Source organism: Fimicolochytrium jonesii (assembly GCF_025526975.1).
Source record: "Fimicolochytrium jonesii strain JEL569 chromosome Unknown EV422scaffold_27, whole genome shotgun sequence".
NCBI lineage: Eukaryota > Fungi > Chytridiomycota > Chytridiomycetes > Spizellomycetales > Powellomycetaceae > Fimicolochytrium > Fimicolochytrium jonesii.
Window position 1 is genome coordinate 135,941 of NW_026515694.1, and position 18,029 is coordinate 153,969.

The window sequence follows — 18,029 nt, forward strand, 5'->3', positions numbered from 1 at the left end:
GCACGAAAGGGAAGTGGTATGGTCTTCCCCACTTTTGAAGAGCAATCCGATATGTCCTTCGTGCGGAGTGTTTTGGTGTGAAAGTCATGCGTTACGGAGGAGAAACGTCGGTCACGTAGTTCAAAAAGGCGTACTTGACAGTGTGAGCTGTAACACCCATCACTTGTATATACTGTGTGAGAAAAGTTCATAAGAACCGGCGTGCTTAACACTATTTGCGAGAGAGTCTCATCAATCGCCTGCTTTTGCGTCGGTCTCGAGTAGGTATCTAATCCTTGAGCATGTAGGTCATTTTCGTAATTACAATCGACCCATGCCAGCCGAGAACTTCGCTATCCAATACGGAGGGGGGGATTCAAAAGTCCGATACGCCGCAGTCTTTCCGACAGCAAATATACAAATGACGTAGCTTTCCGCCCACGGCAACCCCTCCTCCCACCCCCTGGTCCCTGAATGCCCGTAAAAATTACGCCGTCACAGCGCCTGCCGCTCCAAGTCGGGTATAAACTTTAACCGTGCCATCTAGGAAAAGCAACCGGGTCAGCACAAATCAGTATACAAGGATCTCCATGCCCAATTCAGACCCCAAACACACCAAAAGACAAATAGAGAGACTCACCATCACTGCATGTAGCAATCCATTTACTCCTCCACCCAAGCACCACATCCCTAACCTCCATACCGTCATGATCCCTCAGCACCGCCGTCACAGCACCCGACGCCATGTTGAAGACCACCACGGCGCCGTCATATGTTGGAGCGAGAATGTATCGGCCGTTCGAGGAGATTTTCGTCAACCACGAGTTTGACAGGTATCTATATAATGTCAGAGTGAGTAACCCCTCAGCCCGAGTTATGATGAAAGATCACGAAGCCTTACTCGGCATGCTGATAGCGTTTCACTTCCTCGAGGCGGAACTCATCGTCCTTCGTGGTGGGGTAGACGATCTTATGTAATCTGACTGTGTTCGGCACCGTGTCTGTCAAGTCGGATAGCAATGTCGTGAGCACTTGAAGCCTGGAAGAAACAGATTGAGAAGGGCGGCGGTACTCACTGACGCCCGCCACGCCTCCTTCGACCTCGACCTCCTCCACGCCCCTCGTCACCGCATACGCAAACATTTCCTTGTTTCCGTCCCCATTCAAAACCTCGTTCCACGACCTCGGCGGCGGTGGAAAGTCCAGCGCCTCGACGATCTTCACACAATCACAATAACAAGAATACAATTGTGGGAAAGTGTGTAGTTTCTGATTGAGTTCAAAGTCGAAGAGGTTGACGCCACCGTCGCAGGCCGCGAGGAAATATTTGTTGCCGCACTGCGGAAGGAACGTGACGTTGAAGGCCATACACGTTTCGCCGTCCTCCATGCGCGTGTATTCTTGGAGCCCGCTGTTGATAACCGTCGTGGCGTCAGCTTGGGGCCATCAATGACGCGAAGAATCATGTATGTACCTCCAATCGCTTCCCATCTTCCATTTGATAATGTATCCATCTTGGCTTGTTGTTATAAAGTACTGTTCGCCCTTGAACTCAACATCTTTGATGCACAAGATTTCTTCTTCATGCCCGCTTAGGCGTTCAGTGACTTTCCCGGTCATCACGTCAAATATCTAAAGGACAGAGAACCTGAGCGCTGTTCAAGGCCGACGACGCATTCGCTACCACACGCACCTTGAGCGGACAAGGCAAGATGTGGTTATCATTATCCTCCTCACTCCATTTCAACGGGTCCTTGAGCTTTCCGCCAACCACGATCCGGTCCATATTTTCCGTGAATCTCCCACAATAGAACTCGTCGATGTTCTTTTCTTCTTCGTCTTTCAGCAGCTGGATCTGCGTCCATGTTTCGCAATCCCATACTCTCACCGTTCCCAATGATGAGAAGGTGGCTAGCATGCGGCCATCAGGCGATTGAACCATACTGGTGATGTGCCCGTGGTCGCGGACATCAGCCGATGGATGAAGTGTGAGAGGCTGTGCCTCATTGATGTGATCTATGAGGGTGAGCGATTCATTATCTGGACCCGGGAGACGCGTCCAGTAACCGTCTGGGAATGCATCAGCGAGCGATGACATGATTTCCGGATCCGCAGAAGTCTTCAGCTAATGGGTGCCAAGGCTGGTAAGCTTCTGTGCGATCAAGCATTTCCCGGCTGGAAATGCGACTCGTACCTGCTTGCCCTTTGGTGTCATCTTCTTGATAGCAGTCACGATGGTCTTCTTCTTCTTTCCTTTCTCAGGATCATCAATGTCTTCCGATGCCCGTCTTTTCCCCCTCTCCAGAGGCTCCTTCGCCTTTCCTCTTTTCGCCGATGCCTTTGACGACGCCTTTGGTGTTTTCGCCGGAGTTTTCTTTCCCTTCGCTTTGCTCTTCACCGCAGGCTCGAAATCTGAGGACTGCGCCACGTCCTCCTCCTCCACATCTATCAATTCATCTTCAAGCATAGCGTCGTCGCTCCCGAAAATCGTTTCGTCATTCTCCTTGTCAACATCTGACTGGTCTTTCTTCGACTTTTCCTTATTGCTCGTGGTGGTATTTGCTTGGGCTGCTGTTTTTTGCTTTTTCGAAGGAGTTTCCAAGACAGCGGATGGGTTTCCTCCTTTCTCCGAGGGCAGTACACTACTTAAACTCAGCGTTTCTGATATGGGGTATGAGGGCTGTGCTAAACTGTAATTCGGGTCGCCTGGGTATATGAGTCCGAGTAGCTCGGTTTGAGTCTCGGCTTCGGCAAACTTGCGGATGGCCGAGTCGGGCAGATTTTGCACCATATTGCAACAGTGCCCAATGTATGTGCGTGCTATAAAGTACCTCTCTGCGCTATAAATATCTGTCACAGTCCGCGACGGTGTATCTAAGCTTGTATTTCTGGTTGACCAATGGACGACGATAAGTAGTTTTGGGCAGCGATAAAAACGAAGGGGAACCTGGGGGATGGCAGAGCGGGTGTCCGGAGCACGCGGACATGGGCCATCCCATTCAACGCGTTGTCCGACCTGCTTCGAATGTGGACGGCGGAGTACCAAGATACAGAGGCGTTCTGTTTGGGGCGTATTACCGAGCAACGAAACAGCAGTAATGAGCGATGATGCTGCGTCTCCAGAACTACTGGGCCTGTCTGATGGCCTATCACAAGCGTCATACATGCTGTCTGGAATCACCAACGCCTCCCAGGTTCCCTTAGCGACTTCAAACGGTGCAGAACTTAGCGAAGTCATTCAAGCTAAGGAGGCCGTGGAGGAAGGCAACGTTACGACCGTGGTCAGGAGCCTGGTCAGGAGCCAGGAGGTTGAAGCCAGCGCGCGCTCCGTAGCTAGCCACCAGCTGGCTTCACAGGAAAAACAGTCTGGGAGGACCCCAGTTACTTCGAATAGCGAAAGCGCAGCTTTGGAGGCAGAAGAAGATAAAGACGATTCAGGAACAGGGGAGGAGAAGGATTGTGAAGTCTCGCAAGTCTACAGTGGGGACGAAAGGCAGGGTGCTCCATGCTCTGCAGGTCCGGCCGCCCTGGATGAATTGAGGGATGAGTCAGTTGAAGAGGCAGATATCATGGAGCATTCGAACGAACCGGTGTCTGAAGATACAGACCCTTCAGAACTCATTGGCAAGATTCGATCGTTTTCCCCGGGAGAGAAAGCGGGGAACCCTATCCCGCTTTTTGAGTTATTTCGAGACGTAAGTCATTTGGATCCCGCACTCTTGTTAAAGAACGATATGATTCTCAGCGCATCTTATGTAGATACGAGAAATTGCTTTTCGAGCAATGAGGACGGAAGAAATTGCATTCCTGCTTCCACGGGACATTCAGGTAGCGGAATGGCAGCCGCAAAATGAGAAGAGACGGTCCAATGCTAAGTAATTCATTGAATGCAGGCGCTATGCTTTGAAAGATTCCGTCAAATCTCGGCTATCGTACTACAGGGAGCGGGCGTGACGGAAACGGAGCCGTGGGTCAATGTTGTCACGGAGTTATTTGCCAGTTTCAAAGCATTGTTGGATTGCACCAAGGTTTGAGAGGATAAACCCATATTCATTTGTACTTCCAGGATTCGCCCACCGAGAATCATGCTGACCAATCTCTTCAGGCAAGCTCATTGACTCGGATGTCAACCGATACGGGGACATGGCGAGAAGAGGTAAGCCATTCCGTGAATGCACATCTGCCTATGCTGCCGTCTCATCTCTCACTATATCCAGGCTTCAAATACTTTAAGCAGTTTCGTACCACTGGTGGATCATCTTCTCAGCCGTAAGTCCGGAGTCACCTGGCCACATGGTGATATCTTGCTCAAATTGGCGCGATATAGGCTACGGGCAAAATGCCGAACTGTACCTGGCGGCGTGCAAAGGCTATTGTAGCTTACTTGAGTTTGCAACCGGGAGTCACGAGTCTTTCGTTCTCACTATCGCGTAGGTCACCTTCCGAGCTATTGCAGCTTCGTCTTTCGTGCAATGTGTTGACCCTCTGCCAAAGGTGGAAACAATGTGCACGCCTAGCGCATTCGTCTCCGGAACAAACCTCCGAATTGAATCTGATCGCGCTGAATGGTCTTTCGAAGTCTTATGCCATGCATATTCGTACGCTTCAAGATGCACAGACAGCGGAGATGAATAAGTGTAACGGTCTCGGTAAGTTCGTCCCCGTCGCTGTGAACCGCGAGCTCAAGATTAACACCCTTATGAATGACTCTAGGCAAATGGTATCTGACACAGCTAGGCGCATTTCTGTCCGGCGGGCGCACTCTGATATGTCGACAACAGTTGCCCTTCATAATCAGGATGCTTCGAATGACATGGTGAGTGGTTTTTAGTCTAGTGTGGCCAAGCAGCGTTTTTTTACCCTCTGTATTTCGCAGCACTTTGCTCTGCCAGGAAACACTACGCATCGATCCGACATCTGAGGCGCTGATGTCATGCCTCATCAAGATGTTGACATTCCTCTTCAAATCTCCGAAAGTGGACGAGACGATGAAACGACTCCTTTTGGAAGAATGCTTTGAGAGCATTATCAGTCCTTCCGAACCGGATCCGATGAATGATGCCGATGGCACCACCACCGCAGGGAAGGCCTTACTGGTATCACTATTGTTCCGGTACATGGCATGGGGCACTACCGATGAGCAATGCGCCTTTCTCCTCGGCGACACACCCATGTCGCTTCAGGCGGTCTTTGGTGTCTTATCGGAGGTCGATTCGGCACTGCTCAACTGTTCCGAAGGTTCTCGACCATCTTTGTACGCCGAATATCTGACTGGTATTTGTGTCTTCACCCATACGTTGTTCCCGGAGGCGTTTGCGGAATTGGAGCGGATCCTATTCATGGAATGGTTGAGGCCTGGGTCTGCGTCTACTGGGATTTTGGTGGGAGACCTGTTAACATATATTGCGGAAAACGGTGAGCACCTGATACTTCAATTCGATGCATTTCTGGAATATTCCTGATGCGACCTTTCCCGCCAGGCCCAGCAAGCGTAAGAGAAACCTGGAAGTCACAGCTCTTCCCACAGATGATTGGAAGCCTGAAAGAATTTCCGAAATTGCGTTCACGAATGAAATCTCTCTCGGGCAACATTTTTGGAGACTACCCGGTCGATGCAGCAGCTCTGTCACCAGCGACTGATCTCGACGATGGCTGGTTGGAAAGCGTATTGGACCATTGGGCAGGAGCTTCCTGCGTAACTAAGGAGCTCCTGCAGTCGCAAGGAACTCTCGTTCTAGATGCATGGTAAGGGACGAACTCGACCGCAATCATAGACTTCACCGATCTTCCAACACGCGTTGTGCCATATAGCGATCTCATCTTCCGGCAAGTACTCCTTCGAAAGGGAGATTCGGAATACGTACGATGGCTTAGCGCCCTCCATCTAGTCCTGGAGAGCATGGGGACCCTCGCTAAAAGCCTAGACACGCTGAATGGAGATCCTGAAGTGGCCAAGTTCCGCCCGCGCCTAGTAAATATTCTACGACTGCTTCCCAACGTGATTAGAAGTACCAGTGAGCCTGCTCAGGTCGCTGCCTCCGCAACGGATGAGAATACCATGGAGAAGGTGAGCGATCAGTGACACTTATGATACATCTATATTGATGTCTCATTTGTAGTACATCCAGATCGTGGATGGGATCAACAGGGCATTGCACCTTGCAACGAGCGCGGTGAACCACTTCGAGCCAGGAGACATTGACCGTCTCTTGGGCACATTGCATGGTCACCCTTTGAAGGGTTACTTTCCAGAGACAGCAGGCGAGTCCTCAATTGACAATTGTATCGTCCCTTGTGGAGGGCTCACCTGCATTTTTCATGCTATAGTTCTCGAATTGCTTGCCGCCATTGGTCCCTTCAGCACCGATGAGACGCAAAAATATGCCGCCATCGCATACAAAGAAGCACTGGAGAGCGATAATTGGGCAGTGGTTTACTCTGCATTGCAAAGCCTAGTCCACTTCTCCGCTGCCTCGCCGAGAGGTCCCCCGAAAATGATTGCGGCTCATAAAGTCATGGTTCGAAACTTTATCAAGAAAGTGCCTTTTGCATTTGATGGGAAAATGGCGTAGCCGTTTAGTGTAGAGGGGTAGACATGATTTGATTGAGATAGAGGTAGATCGATAACGTTGTGACGGAGTCTCCTATTTTGTGTCGTATCACTACTGGGATACTGCTAACTGAACACATACTACCTAACTCTGACTTGGCATCGATGAAGTGTGCGAACAAAGAAGGAATTTTTCTTGCAAAATTCACACTGCACTAGGACGCCGGTGTGGTAAGCTACGCCGACCCATTCTTCTTTCTATTTTAACCTGACACGTGAAAGGATAGTTCCAGCGCACTTCCTTCAACGCAATGCATACATTGGCGTCTATTCCGCTGCTGTGGCGATGGTACCCTGTGGCAGATCGGGCGGGCTTAAGCCTCCCAATCCGACAGTCTGGAGTAACTTCTTCCCGGTCTTCTTCACAATCCCATCATTGGAGGGGGGTTTCTTGAGCACCTCCAACTCCGCAAACTCCCCAATTCTGACTGGAAACATATCCATGAAGCCCGTGCGCTTATGATAGCGCGCCACCTTCAAAGCGATCCTCCAATCGACCACACTCAATTCGGCGCGGAGAGCCGAGTTGACGTGGCGATGCGTGATGGGCTCTATGTCCGTGTTGCAGCTTAATGCCGCAGTAGCGTCATCAACAAGAGCCAGATAGGTGGCGGCTGAGTGATCACGCAGGTATGGGGTGCGTGCGGCGGGCGAGTAGTAGCAGGCGTACGTCAAAACTGTCTGGCAGGTCTGGCAGAGAAGCGTGTCGGGCACCGGGTCGATGAGGGGAGGGTGAGAGATGTGGCGTTTATGAGCGTGCGAGGTGGGGATCAGATCGTAAAGAGTGTTGACCAAGTCCTCGCGGTAGCTGAAGAGCGTCCCAAGCTTGTTCTCCGTGCTGTTGATGGAAATTAACGTCAGATGTGATTGATTTGACATCGCCAATAGCTGATGCTCACCTTTTGGTGAACCGTTTCTTGAGGGCTCGAACCACAACATCTGGGTGGGAGGCTCCTACAAGGCCTTTCCCCTTCAGATGCTTAGCCTTTTGGGCTACCCGTTGGGTCGCCGCATTATTGGTTTGAGCGCTAGAGGTGGCGGCAGTGACTCTGGCCGTGTTTTCTGCCGCGCCAGGCAGAAGTGCAGAGCCAGAGCTGGCTTCGTCGTTCAGTTCCAAGGTTTCAGGTGTCAACCGCGTAACTTCCTCCGTTTCATTGGAGCTTCCAGCGCCAGGATACAGGGAGTGCGGGATTGCGTGTAGAGGATTGGGCAGCTTAGAAGCAGCTCTTTCCAAAATGGAAGGATGGTGGTCACCATCCGTTTGCGTGTCGTTGACGGTGTTCTTGCTTGCTTCCCTGGCTCTATTCTGCGCCAGAGACTGCCAGATGCAAGTACATGGTCGCTCAATTGTGGGACGAGGTGGAACAGAGGTCGACGGCATTGTCGCTATGTTGCAGAGGTAATCTGACAAATCTTCTTGCTCGAACGATGTCTGGTGAGGTCTACTAAATCGGGTGGCCGATCGTTCGAGCTCGTATTCAAGACCAAAAATAAGTTTGAGGAGAGCGCTAGCCAACCTTCACCCACTTAGATTATACGCTAATTATACGCATCGTCCAGGTCGGAGTGCGGGGATGATTGGGATTTGTGGAGAGTATACAAGTACTGTACTTACCGGGCCCCCCATTGACATCACAAGTTCCTATGTTTTGACAGTGGCTATGCGCGCTGTCGAAGGGCGTCAAACTGCCAACAGTGACGCAGACCGTTCATGGCAGGGTAAAAAACAAACTGGTTCTGGAATTTTGGGCCCCAAGTTGGCAAAGAGACGCAAAACGGAAAGCTCCCAACACCCACTCGTGCCATTTTCCCTCACTCACCAAAACTGCGCTGCCTCTCTTGGGAGCCGTTCCCACACCCGCCCTCACCGCCATAAGCACCCTCTGAACCAACGGCGGGAACTGGTCTTCTAGAGTCAGCAAAAGCAGCGACCGATTTCCGGAAAGTTTGGGGCGCCTTGCTGGTTTCCACTTCAGCTTCGCTGATCGCAATAAGCCTGAGCTTTGCGCTTGGTCGGGACCTCGCCTCTCTTTATCCTCTTCTCAAGCGTCCCTCTCTCGTATAGCATTGTGCTCGGTCTTCAAGAGGGCCGTCTCACAGTTTGTCACAGTAGAGACCTGTTGTATGCAAGTTCCGTGCCTGGTCAAAGTGTTCACAGTCGCTGTAAGTGTACGGCTCTATGTTTTCCTTGCCCTCTGGACTTGCTCTTCCCTGGGCTTACCGTGCTGTTATAGCATCAGCAACCATGAACCCTTGAGCAACCCTAGCTGGCTTGCATTCTGCCACTCCCAATTTTGCGTCATCCGAAGCTTCATTCTATCTATCGACATATCGACTTTGTGCCTCGCCTGATCCAATTGCCTTATTGTAATTCAAGTCAGCATTTGTCACGTTATCGTCTGCCGCTCGACAAACGACTACATGTCTCTCAGTGATACAACAAAGGTATGGTGTGCATCCGTCAAGTCTTCCTTGTCTTGTATGGCGTTTCAAGGCTGATCGACAACCGAACAGACTTTCGATAGCGACCAGGAGAACTCCGCACAGAACCCTATCGTCTCTACTACAAACATGAGCCCTACTGCTACGGCAGACGCCGCACCTGTCATTTTGAAGAGGCCGGTTGAGTTGTCGCCGTCAAGTGAGGAACCGATTGTTGTTAACGATGATCTATCTACACCATTCGATGGAAGCGTCAAATCAGCGTCCCCAACCCCATCTGAAGGATCAAATGCGGAAGAAGTTGTGACCGCGGATAATGAATGGGGGTTGGACAGTATACTCCTGACCGCCGTGCAAAGCTCGAAGGACCGATTGTTCGTGCTAAGGACGGAAAAGGAGTGTGCGGACTTCATACATGATGAATCGTATGTATCGTGGAAATTATCGCATTTTGGCCGCACTGTACTCATATTTGCATCCATCAGGCAAACCACATTGGAGTTCCCGCACATGAACTCGTATCAGCGACTTCTGACACACCGAATCGCTGTGCACTTTAAGTTGGAGCATGTCTCGGACGCTAGCCGTCGTGGAGTGGTATTGTACAAGGGCTCTGGCACTGCAATGTAAGGAAGGACGCTGCTCATTAGCTCGCTTGGGAACACACATTGATCTGTTATTCTTATAGACCGGAACTGAACCTTAGCGACATCCCGGTGAACGATGCGGTAGTGGCGCCGACGCAAACGGCGTCGTTCAAGATTATGAAACGACATCACAATCACCATGGACGATCGTCTAGGCATTCGAGCACAGATAGCGGATCAGAGAATGGGATCGGTGGGGGTCCGAAGACTTTGGAGGAGCGGGAAGCGGCATATCAAGCAGCTAGGGCACGAATTTTCCAGGATGATGCGGGATCGGATGCGTCGAGCAACTCGCGCACGTCAGGTCAATCGACGTCCGCCAGCACGGGGAAGAGTGCTATGCGCAATGGAAAGGGAACAGGACGAAATCAGAATGCGAGACCTCGGCATACCAATCAAGCGGGTATGGGGCGGCATAGAATGCCGCATGGCCTTACACATGGCGGTGTTCCATCAGCGTTGACGCAAATACCGATGGGTGACGTGAGCAGGGGAACCACATACTACCCGTACGAGCCGACTGGGAGAAATCAACACATGGCATCAAACACAGCTCCACCATATCGAGGAGGTGCACCACCATACGTCCCACAATACCCAGGGCTGAATCAGGGGGTCCCTTCCTCGAACTACAATGCACCCTACGGCGTACCCCAGCATCAAAATTACACGCAAGCCAACCCCTATGCGGATTGGAACCCATCCACTTACCCAGGGTATTCAGGCGTGCCAATGGGAAACTCAGGTTCGAGAACAGGCCGAGAGCCAAGGCGGCCCGATGCGTATTTACCGGGGATGGGAGCTCCCGGGGTAGGGTACAATGCGGATTTGGGGACGTCGGGCAACCTAAGTTACCATCAGTTTACCGCACCACCGCTCCAGAACCCGCGATTGCATGCACCATTTTTCCTCGCAGTATCCAGCATTGAAATCTGACGGTGTTGCGTTGCACTACTTACCAAATCGGTCTCCCTACGAAACAACGGGGACAATACCGCCGCCGGGATCCCGCCAGCAGGACGCGGCCCGATCTGGCGGCGGCCAGCCAGCACTCGACGCGCCATTCGCAGGGGATACTAACTATCACCCCTGGGAAGCTCCGGTGGGTCGCGAAGGGTCGCACTTCGGGCCAGATTCCTTGGACCAAGCTTCTGTCAATCCGTATGGAGGCACGTCGGGCTGGCCATCCGCGATCAGAGATTCATCCGTGAAAGGCAGCTATCGCCCGCCGATTACTTCCACACAACAAAGTGCGCTGCCCGGGGACTACGGCGTCTCTCCATACCAGCAGAACCATCAGCAACAGCAACATCAACAAACTCCGCATTACTTCCCCGATGACTACAGCCAGTTCCCACCTCCGTCTCTCGGCCCGCATGCTCAACCGTCAACCCTCGCATACCCACCATTATACTCTCAAACCGCAGCAATCGGCTTCGAGCCTCCATCGCGACAGTCACAACAAATCAACTCCTCCCCGTGGGGAACGTCATCAAATGGCAATGCACGATGGATGCCCAACCCTGCTTCTTCAATTGGCGTTGTCGGCACAACTGCAGCGACGTCGTCTCCTTCGAGCGCGCTCGGCAGTGGTAGGAACGGTACACAGGTTACACAGCTTCGGTCATCTCGACAGCCGTTCGCTAACGAGACAGCGTCGGGGCCTGGGGATGTTGGCGCTCACGGCGCAACGGTGGGAGGACCTGGCGTAGGCAGCAGCGATGGGGATGTTGACCAGCTGCTTGCCAGAGGACTGCACAGCTTGAGTCTATCGAGTCAGGCAGATGGTGCGGGGAGCAATCCATAGGTGGCATTGTAGATGGAGGCTGGGGGTCTGTACCCCTGAGAAAACTCAACAGATAGCAACATAGATATGTTCGTCTTCCCGGTTTCGCCTCCATTGCGAGTTTGTGGCTTATGTTTATATCTGAATACATGTTTTCTTAACGTACGTTGTCACATTTGCGAAGTACTCCTAATCTGGTTTCAAAAAGAAGGGATGTTGGCCCGCCCACTCTGCGTTTGTCCGAAAGTTATGTCCGAAGGAACTTTGAGGATTTTCGATCTCAACATTCCGGGCGCATTGGGCACGGACATCGGGCAGTAACAGGAACCTACACTCTTGCTCACAGTATCGCAACACTGGTGATACGTTTCGGCGTAGCAGGACGGTGCTCAGTTCTTTCCGCAGGCGGAGACTGTCGAACTCAGAGAGTTTCAAAGGTTAAGCGAACACTCGACTTCCAATAGAATGTTGTCCCACGTAGACCTCGTCGAAAGCAGCCAGGTGGCTGAACGTCAAGAAGGCGCTGCATCACAGCCTTCGTCACAGCTGTTGTCGCAGTCGAAAACTCAGGATTCGCTGTCAGGGAAGCAAATACGCGCGCTTGAGGCGGAACAGAGCCGACCGAGGATGGTCATCTCTAAGATGGTGCTAAGGAACTTCAAATCGTACGCTGGGGTGGTGGAAATTGGGCCGTTTCATAAGGTTGGGAGGTCGATTGCCAGGCCTTTTTGATGAAATATAAGAAACCCGGAATGCTAAGGTCGACCCTTTATAGTCTTTCACGTCCGTGGTCGGCCCAAACGGTTCCGGCAAGTCCAATGTTATTGATTCACTCTTGTTCGTCTTTGGCTTCAAAGCCAAGAAGATGCGCCAAGGGAAGCTTTCGGAGCTGATTCACAACTCCGCGAATCACAAGAACCTGGATAGCTGCTCTGTGGAAGTGCATTTTCAAGAAATCGTTGACCTTGTGGGTGTAACGGGTCAGCCAGGCTGGTGGCATTTGCAAACGAGGAAGGGCTACTCATACCTTTTGGATTTAGCCAGGACCGGACGCTTTTGAGGTTGTGCCCAACTCGACTTTAGTAGTGTCGCGAACAGTGGAACGCGCAACAACAGAAAAGGGTGCCGACAAAAGCACGTATCGCATCAACAGACGGAGCAGTAATTTCACGGAAGTCACGACGTTGCTGAAGGACAAGGGAGTGGATCTCGACCATAAGCGGTTTTTGATCTTGCAGGTGGGAAGAGCGGACATACGCTTACACTGCTTTCAAACTGCACAGCACCTAACGTGCCGCATAGGGAGAAGTAGAGTCCATCTCCTTGATGAAGCCGAAGGCGCAAAACGAGCATGAGGATGGACTCCTGGAATATCTGGAAGACATCATTGGAACCGCCCGTTACAAAGCGGAGATTGATGCCACCAACGTGAAGATGGACGCGCTCAACGAGGAACGCGGCGAGAAGCTCAACCGCCTGAAGTTTGTAGAAAAGGACAAAAGATCGCTGGAAGTACGTTGCGGATGTGCATCTCAACATCCCTCAGATCCGGCGGATTGACATGGCTCGGTTTTAGGCGAAAAAAGAAGAGGCGGAAACCTTCATCAGAACCGAGAATCAGCTCGTTCACGCCAAAAACAAACTCTTTCATATCTGCATTGATGAATGCTCGAAGGACATCGATCGCAACCAAACAATAGTGGAGGACTTGAGCACGAAACTGGAAGCTGAGAGGGCGAAGCACTCTGGTCTTGCTTCCGAGGTCAAGACCCTGGAAAAGAGCCACAAGAGTACACAAAAGGAATATGAGGTACGTAAGATTCCAGGATGACCGGCCGCAACTTTTGGCTGATCGCACACATTAGTCGATAGCAGCGAAAGCCGAATCGGTGCGAAATGAGCTGCAACGGTACGACCGGGCGGAAGTGGAGCTTACTGAGAAGATAACGCATCTGGAGAAGAAGGAGAAAAAGCTGAGGAGTACAGTGCATAAGGTGAGGAGATTTCGCAGGAGTGATACTTCTTGGCTCGACAACTCAACAGCGTGCGTTTCCAGGAAAAGCTAGAGCGCTCAGAACACGAGACGTGGATACGGAATTTCGATAACGATATGAGTAAAGCTCAGAAGGAAGGAGAGGAACTGGCTGAGAAGCTTGCTGAGGAGGAGGAAGTGTTGAAGGAAATCCGGGAGAGTCTCAAGGGTAACCCACGCTATGCCTGACGGCGTAAGACAGAATGCATGCTAAATCTTAAGAATTGCAGGGAAAACCGAAGGCTTCCAAAAGCAAATCGAGAAAAAGCAGGAAGAATTAGCACCTTGGATGGAAAAGATCAATGCGAAACAGGGACAACTGGATTTGACAACGTCTGAACGCGACATTCTGGAGAGCAACATGCACGCTGCGCAAACTGCTCTGAAGGATGCGGAGCAGAAAGTGGTCGAACTGCGTGCGCAGCATCGGGAAAAGGTATGCAACACTTGGCTTGACCTGCCTTCGGGAGCCCGCACTTAACAGATGCATCTTTGTTGAAGGCCAAGGAAAAGAAGCAGCTGGAAGCTCAGCAGAAGGAGCTACAGGGCCAACGTGGCGAGCTGCAAGGGCAATTGCAGAATTGTGCAACGAAGGAGGAGGACTTGCGCAAGACGGTGGTATCATCCCGCGCAAAGGCCGATGAAGCGCGAGTCAACTTGCAAGCCGCACAAAGTCGAGGCAAAGTGCACAACAGTCTGATGCAGCAGAGTCATGCAGGGCGGATACAGGGCATTTGCGTAAGTTTTGATAACGAATGTTACACACTTTATGCGACACACGCTCATACGCTTCTCCAGGGCCGTCTTGGAGACCTTGGAGTCATTGATGACCAATATGACGTTGCTGTGACCACCGCCTGTGGATCTCTTGACGCTATCGTCGTTGACCATGTGGAATCCGCCCAACAATGCATCGAGTATCTCCGGAAGCAGAGCGTCGGAAGAGCCACTTTCCTCTCTCTCGACAAGCTTACGAAATGGAATACCGCACCAATCAAAACACCAGAGAACGTGCCTCGCCTTTTCGATCTCATCAAGCCTAAACAGGAAAAATATGCACCAGCGTTCTACCAGGTCCTTCGCGATACCTTGGTCGCAAAGGATCTTGAACAAGCAAACAGGATAGCGTATGGCGCCAAGCGGTTCCGTGTTGTCACCCTGGAAGGACAACTCATCGATACGTCCGGAACTCTCAGCGGTGGAGGCAGTAAGCCCCAGCGCGGGGGCATGAGTTCGAAGTTTGCTTCGGACGAAGTCACTCAGCAAACTGTTGCGAATTTGGCAAAGCAGAAGGACGACGCCGAAAAGGATCATGAGAAGGTGAAAGTGGTCAAGGCGGAGCTAACCGAAAGGATCGAAGCTTTGGATCGGGAGCTGCCGGTGGTTTCGTTGGAGTTGGAAAAGGCCATGCTAGGGTTGAAGTCGCTGGAGGAATCAGTATTAGATGCTGAGAAGCATGTCGAGACCTTGAGGTATGCCCGTGCAAAGTTCGTGCCAATGCTTCCTCAATCTGATCTAAACATTTTATCCCGTAGAACTCGAAAGCAAGGCCCGAGCGCCGAGGACGTCAGCCGCTACGAGGAGCTGCAAGCTCTTACCACAACCCTCACGAAGGACATTGAAAAGCTCACGCGCAACACAACCAAGATCAGCGATGAGATCACAGCCCTCCAAGTTCAAATCCTCCAGATCGGTGGTGTTCGGTTACGTACCCAACACGCAAAAGTCGACGGCTTGAACGAGCACATCTCCATCAACAGCAGCCGCATGACAAAGTTGCGCGTGGAGAGAAGTTCGAGGGATAAGGCATTGACGAAGGTTGTCAAGAGTATCGTGAAGAATGAAGGCGATGCCGAGAATACCTGTGCTGAGATTGATGCGATTGAGGGCGAGCTTGAGAAGCAGAGGGGCGCTGTTAAGGAGGTCACTGCAAAAGTCAAGGAGGCTGAGGAGGTATGTGATGGTGCAGATACGTGCGATACCCCTCAACCTCGATCACTGCTGACATGTCACCGTTGTGCTCGTCTCTTGGCAGATACTGGAATCAAAAGAGGCTGAGCTTGAGGATATCAAGCAAGAGCTCGATGCTAAAACCGAGCAAATGAACGACTTACGGAAGTTCGAGGTTTGGATTCGCTTACATCACGGAGGCTCTTCCGAAACTGTGTCTTACCAGTGTGGCATCTAGGTTGAAGCGAAAGCGCGACTGGACGGCGCAAGCAAGGAGCTAGCACAGAAGCAGTCGCAAAGAAAGTACTTCCAGAAAGAGATAGACACCAATCTTCGATTGCAAGTCACTGGGTAAGGTGTAATTGCGTGGACCCTTATGCACAGCGCATTCTTACAAATGAAGATAGGTTTGAGGAGTATGAAGAACCGACGGAACTTCCAAAATACTCGGAAGAGGAGGTGGGGCAACTGGAGAAGAAGGTCGTGGAAAGTGAAATACAGAATTTACAAGGTAGGGATCCGGAGATCCCTTGATATCTTAGTTCAATTCAATATTTGACAAAATCTCATTCCAACAATAGCTAAACTGGACGAAGGAACACCCAACCTCTCCGTCCTGGCCGAATACAAGCAGAAGCATGAAGCCTACCTCGCACGGGCCAAAGATCTTGAGGATGTGACGCAACTCCGTGACCAAGCGAAAGCACGCCACGATGAGCTACGTACACGGCGCTTGACGGAATTCATGGAAGGCTTCACAGCCATATCGCAAAAGTTGAAGGAAATGTACCAGGTCCGCGCTCAACATTATTCAGTGCTACCAATGTTCGTTCTAACCAGTGGAACACATCATCAATAGCTGATTACCCTAGGAGGGAACGCGGAACTGGAGCTCGTCGACAGTCTGGATCCGTTTTCCGAGGGAATCATATTTAGCGTTATGCCGCCAAAGAAGAGTTGGAAAAACATTTCTAACCTCTCTGGAGGTGAAAAGGTAAAGACAATCTCATATGACTCTCAGTAGTAAGGCGCAAACGACCCGCCTCACGCCGTGCATCTGCAAGACACTCTCCTCTCTAGCACTCGTGTTCGCTCTTCACCACTTCAAGCCTACGCCGCTGTACGTGATGGACGAGATCGACGCCGCGCTCGACTTCCGTAACGTGTCCATTGTGGCAAACTACATCAAGGAACGGACAAAGAATGCACAGTTTATCATCATCAGTTTGAGGAACAATATGTTTGAGCTCGCCGATCGGCTCGTTGGGATATACAAGGTACCTATGTGAAGGGAGAGGTCGTGTTTCTAGCCGCTGTAATGGCCTGACCCTTTTGCTGCTTCGCAGACGGACAACACGACGAAGAGCATCACGATCAATCCGAACGCTTTGTGAACCTTTGACACTTCCTAAAAACTGTGCTTTGGCGTACATTTTGGACGTAATGTTGATGACTGCGTAGTGATCTCTCATAGCCGTGAAGCATGTACTCGTAACTGTAGAAGACTCTGGATGATATGGCGTCTAGAGGCGCTTTTGAGAAACATCGTGTGACATCAAACCAGGTCGTTCATGTCTCGGGCAGGCACAGCGCATATACCAGTTCGGACAAGCATGAGCTCAGCATCGAGCATTCCGAAGCGGGGTGCTTAATCCTAATGCCTGGGCCCTGCAGGTTTATTGGACGCCGCTGCAGTAGGTATCCATCGTGAGATGAGGTTACATAGTCGCGTAGTCGCAGACCATATTGTAGTACTGCTCGTCGGTGACTCCCACCTCTGGATCCATATCGTCGGGATAGTCAACATCAAGCTCCCCCAGCAGGCGTGGTCCATCTGGATAGTCGTCTGTTTTCGTCCCGAATGTGTCGTGGCCTAGCCACATCTGACGGTATGCAAATCTGTTGTAGTACACCAGCAGCACATGGACACCGCATGTTGACGCGAGTGGACATGGACTGTTCCCACGTTCAGATCGTCCCAGACCGACGACGAGTCCAACACCGCAAACACGTATCCCTTGATGAACCGTGACACGTCAGACAACCGTCGTCTCCCAATCTCCCTGCATGTAGTCAGATTCTAGCTCCACAAGCGATGCCAGGTCAGACCAGACGCGCCGTGCGGTAGATGCGATGTCGTCTCTAGCCACGAGCGCGTCGGGCGCATTATCGGCACCGAGGCGCGAAGTCGGCGAGATGTACATACAGTACGACTGCATCAGCCTCACGCTCGACTGCTCGGCTACGACCGACCATCCTGCGACGTCCAGGGCATGCGCTTGACGCAGAGTAGTTCGGATCCATGCGTAGTACTTGGGTGGGGCGAGGGCTGGCAGTTGCTTTGAAGGTAGTATGAGTATGACGAGCTAAGCTTCGGCACTGTGATGCATAGGGCGCAGAGAAAAGGGTCCGTCATCGCAGTCTGATCGATCGCCTTAACCATCGACGTTTCTGCTGTTGAAATGGTCCGACTGTTGACCATCTACATAGGCAGCGGCGACACAAAACTCTCTCTCGATCGAGGTGGAACATAACGGAAAGGAAGCCAGGAAAAGACGCGCTGTCGAACACTAGCAATCTCTG

The 18,029-nt window shown here is 51.6% G+C and overlaps 5 protein-coding genes across 5 annotated transcripts; 3 read left to right on the forward strand and 2 right to left on the reverse strand.

Moving 5' to 3' along the window:
• Nucleotides 1-384: 384 nt before the first annotated feature.
• EV422DRAFT_216616 (WD40-repeat-containing domain protein) lies at nucleotides 385-2,543 on the reverse strand. The gene is made up of 6 exons (XM_053065427.1): nucleotides 2,182-2,543; nucleotides 1,673-2,104; nucleotides 1,454-1,611; nucleotides 1,056-1,390; nucleotides 881-980; nucleotides 385-816 (listed from the first exon to the last, which is right to left on the reverse strand). Exons 2-6 carry the CDS (start codon nucleotides 2,075-2,077, stop codon nucleotides 579-581), a joined length of 1,236 nt encoding a protein of 411 aa, XP_052922495.1. The 5' UTR covers nucleotides 2,078-2,104; nucleotides 2,182-2,543; the 3' UTR covers nucleotides 385-578.
• A 465-nt stretch (nucleotides 2,544-3,008) lies between these two features.
• Nucleotides 3,009-6,716, forward strand: EV422DRAFT_541024 (uncharacterized protein). Its single transcript, XM_053071177.1, has 13 exons — nucleotides 3,009-3,674; nucleotides 3,739-3,807; nucleotides 3,873-4,007; nucleotides 4,085-4,135; nucleotides 4,197-4,248; nucleotides 4,307-4,409; nucleotides 4,474-4,628; nucleotides 4,693-4,795; nucleotides 4,856-5,394; nucleotides 5,460-5,724; nucleotides 5,791-6,046; nucleotides 6,108-6,240; nucleotides 6,307-6,716. Exons 1-13 carry the CDS (start codon nucleotides 3,078-3,080, stop codon nucleotides 6,549-6,551), a joined length of 2,703 nt encoding a protein of 900 aa, XP_052922496.1. The 5' UTR covers nucleotides 3,009-3,077; the 3' UTR covers nucleotides 6,552-6,716.
• A 140-nt stretch (nucleotides 6,717-6,856) lies between these two features.
• On the reverse strand, nucleotides 6,857-7,970 carry EV422DRAFT_570575 (uncharacterized protein; the record flags this gene model as incomplete). The annotated part of the gene is made up of 2 exons (XM_053072888.1): nucleotides 6,857-7,427; nucleotides 7,489-7,970. The coding sequence occupies 2 exons, from the start codon at nucleotides 7,968-7,970 to the stop codon at nucleotides 6,857-6,859; spliced, it is 1,053 nt and encodes a 350-aa protein (XP_052922497.1).
• Nucleotides 7,971-8,724: 754 nt separating this feature from the next.
• On the forward strand, nucleotides 8,725-10,815 carry EV422DRAFT_216724 (uncharacterized protein). Its single transcript, XM_053065429.1, has 5 exons — nucleotides 8,725-8,758; nucleotides 8,824-9,034; nucleotides 9,104-9,456; nucleotides 9,517-9,657; nucleotides 9,720-10,815. Exons 2-5 carry the CDS (start codon nucleotides 9,011-9,013, stop codon nucleotides 10,612-10,614), a joined length of 1,413 nt encoding a protein of 470 aa, XP_052922498.1. The 5' UTR covers nucleotides 8,725-8,758; nucleotides 8,824-9,010; the 3' UTR covers nucleotides 10,615-10,815.
• A 923-nt stretch (nucleotides 10,816-11,738) lies between these two features.
• EV422DRAFT_216682 (putative nuclear condensin complex subunit Smc4) lies at nucleotides 11,739-17,158 on the forward strand. Its single transcript, XM_053065428.1, has 18 exons — nucleotides 11,739-12,166; nucleotides 12,240-12,431; nucleotides 12,505-12,702; nucleotides 12,767-12,976; nucleotides 13,041-13,274; nucleotides 13,330-13,458; nucleotides 13,521-13,665; nucleotides 13,727-13,932; nucleotides 13,998-14,234; nucleotides 14,295-14,968; nucleotides 15,032-15,449; nucleotides 15,532-15,621; nucleotides 15,685-15,797; nucleotides 15,854-15,957; nucleotides 16,028-16,239; nucleotides 16,306-16,440; nucleotides 16,511-16,723; nucleotides 16,793-17,158. Exons 1-18 carry the CDS (start codon nucleotides 11,930-11,932, stop codon nucleotides 16,838-16,840), a joined length of 3,795 nt encoding a protein of 1,264 aa, XP_052922499.1. The 5' UTR covers nucleotides 11,739-11,929; the 3' UTR covers nucleotides 16,841-17,158.
• The last annotated feature ends 871 nt before the right edge of the window (nucleotides 17,159-18,029 follow it).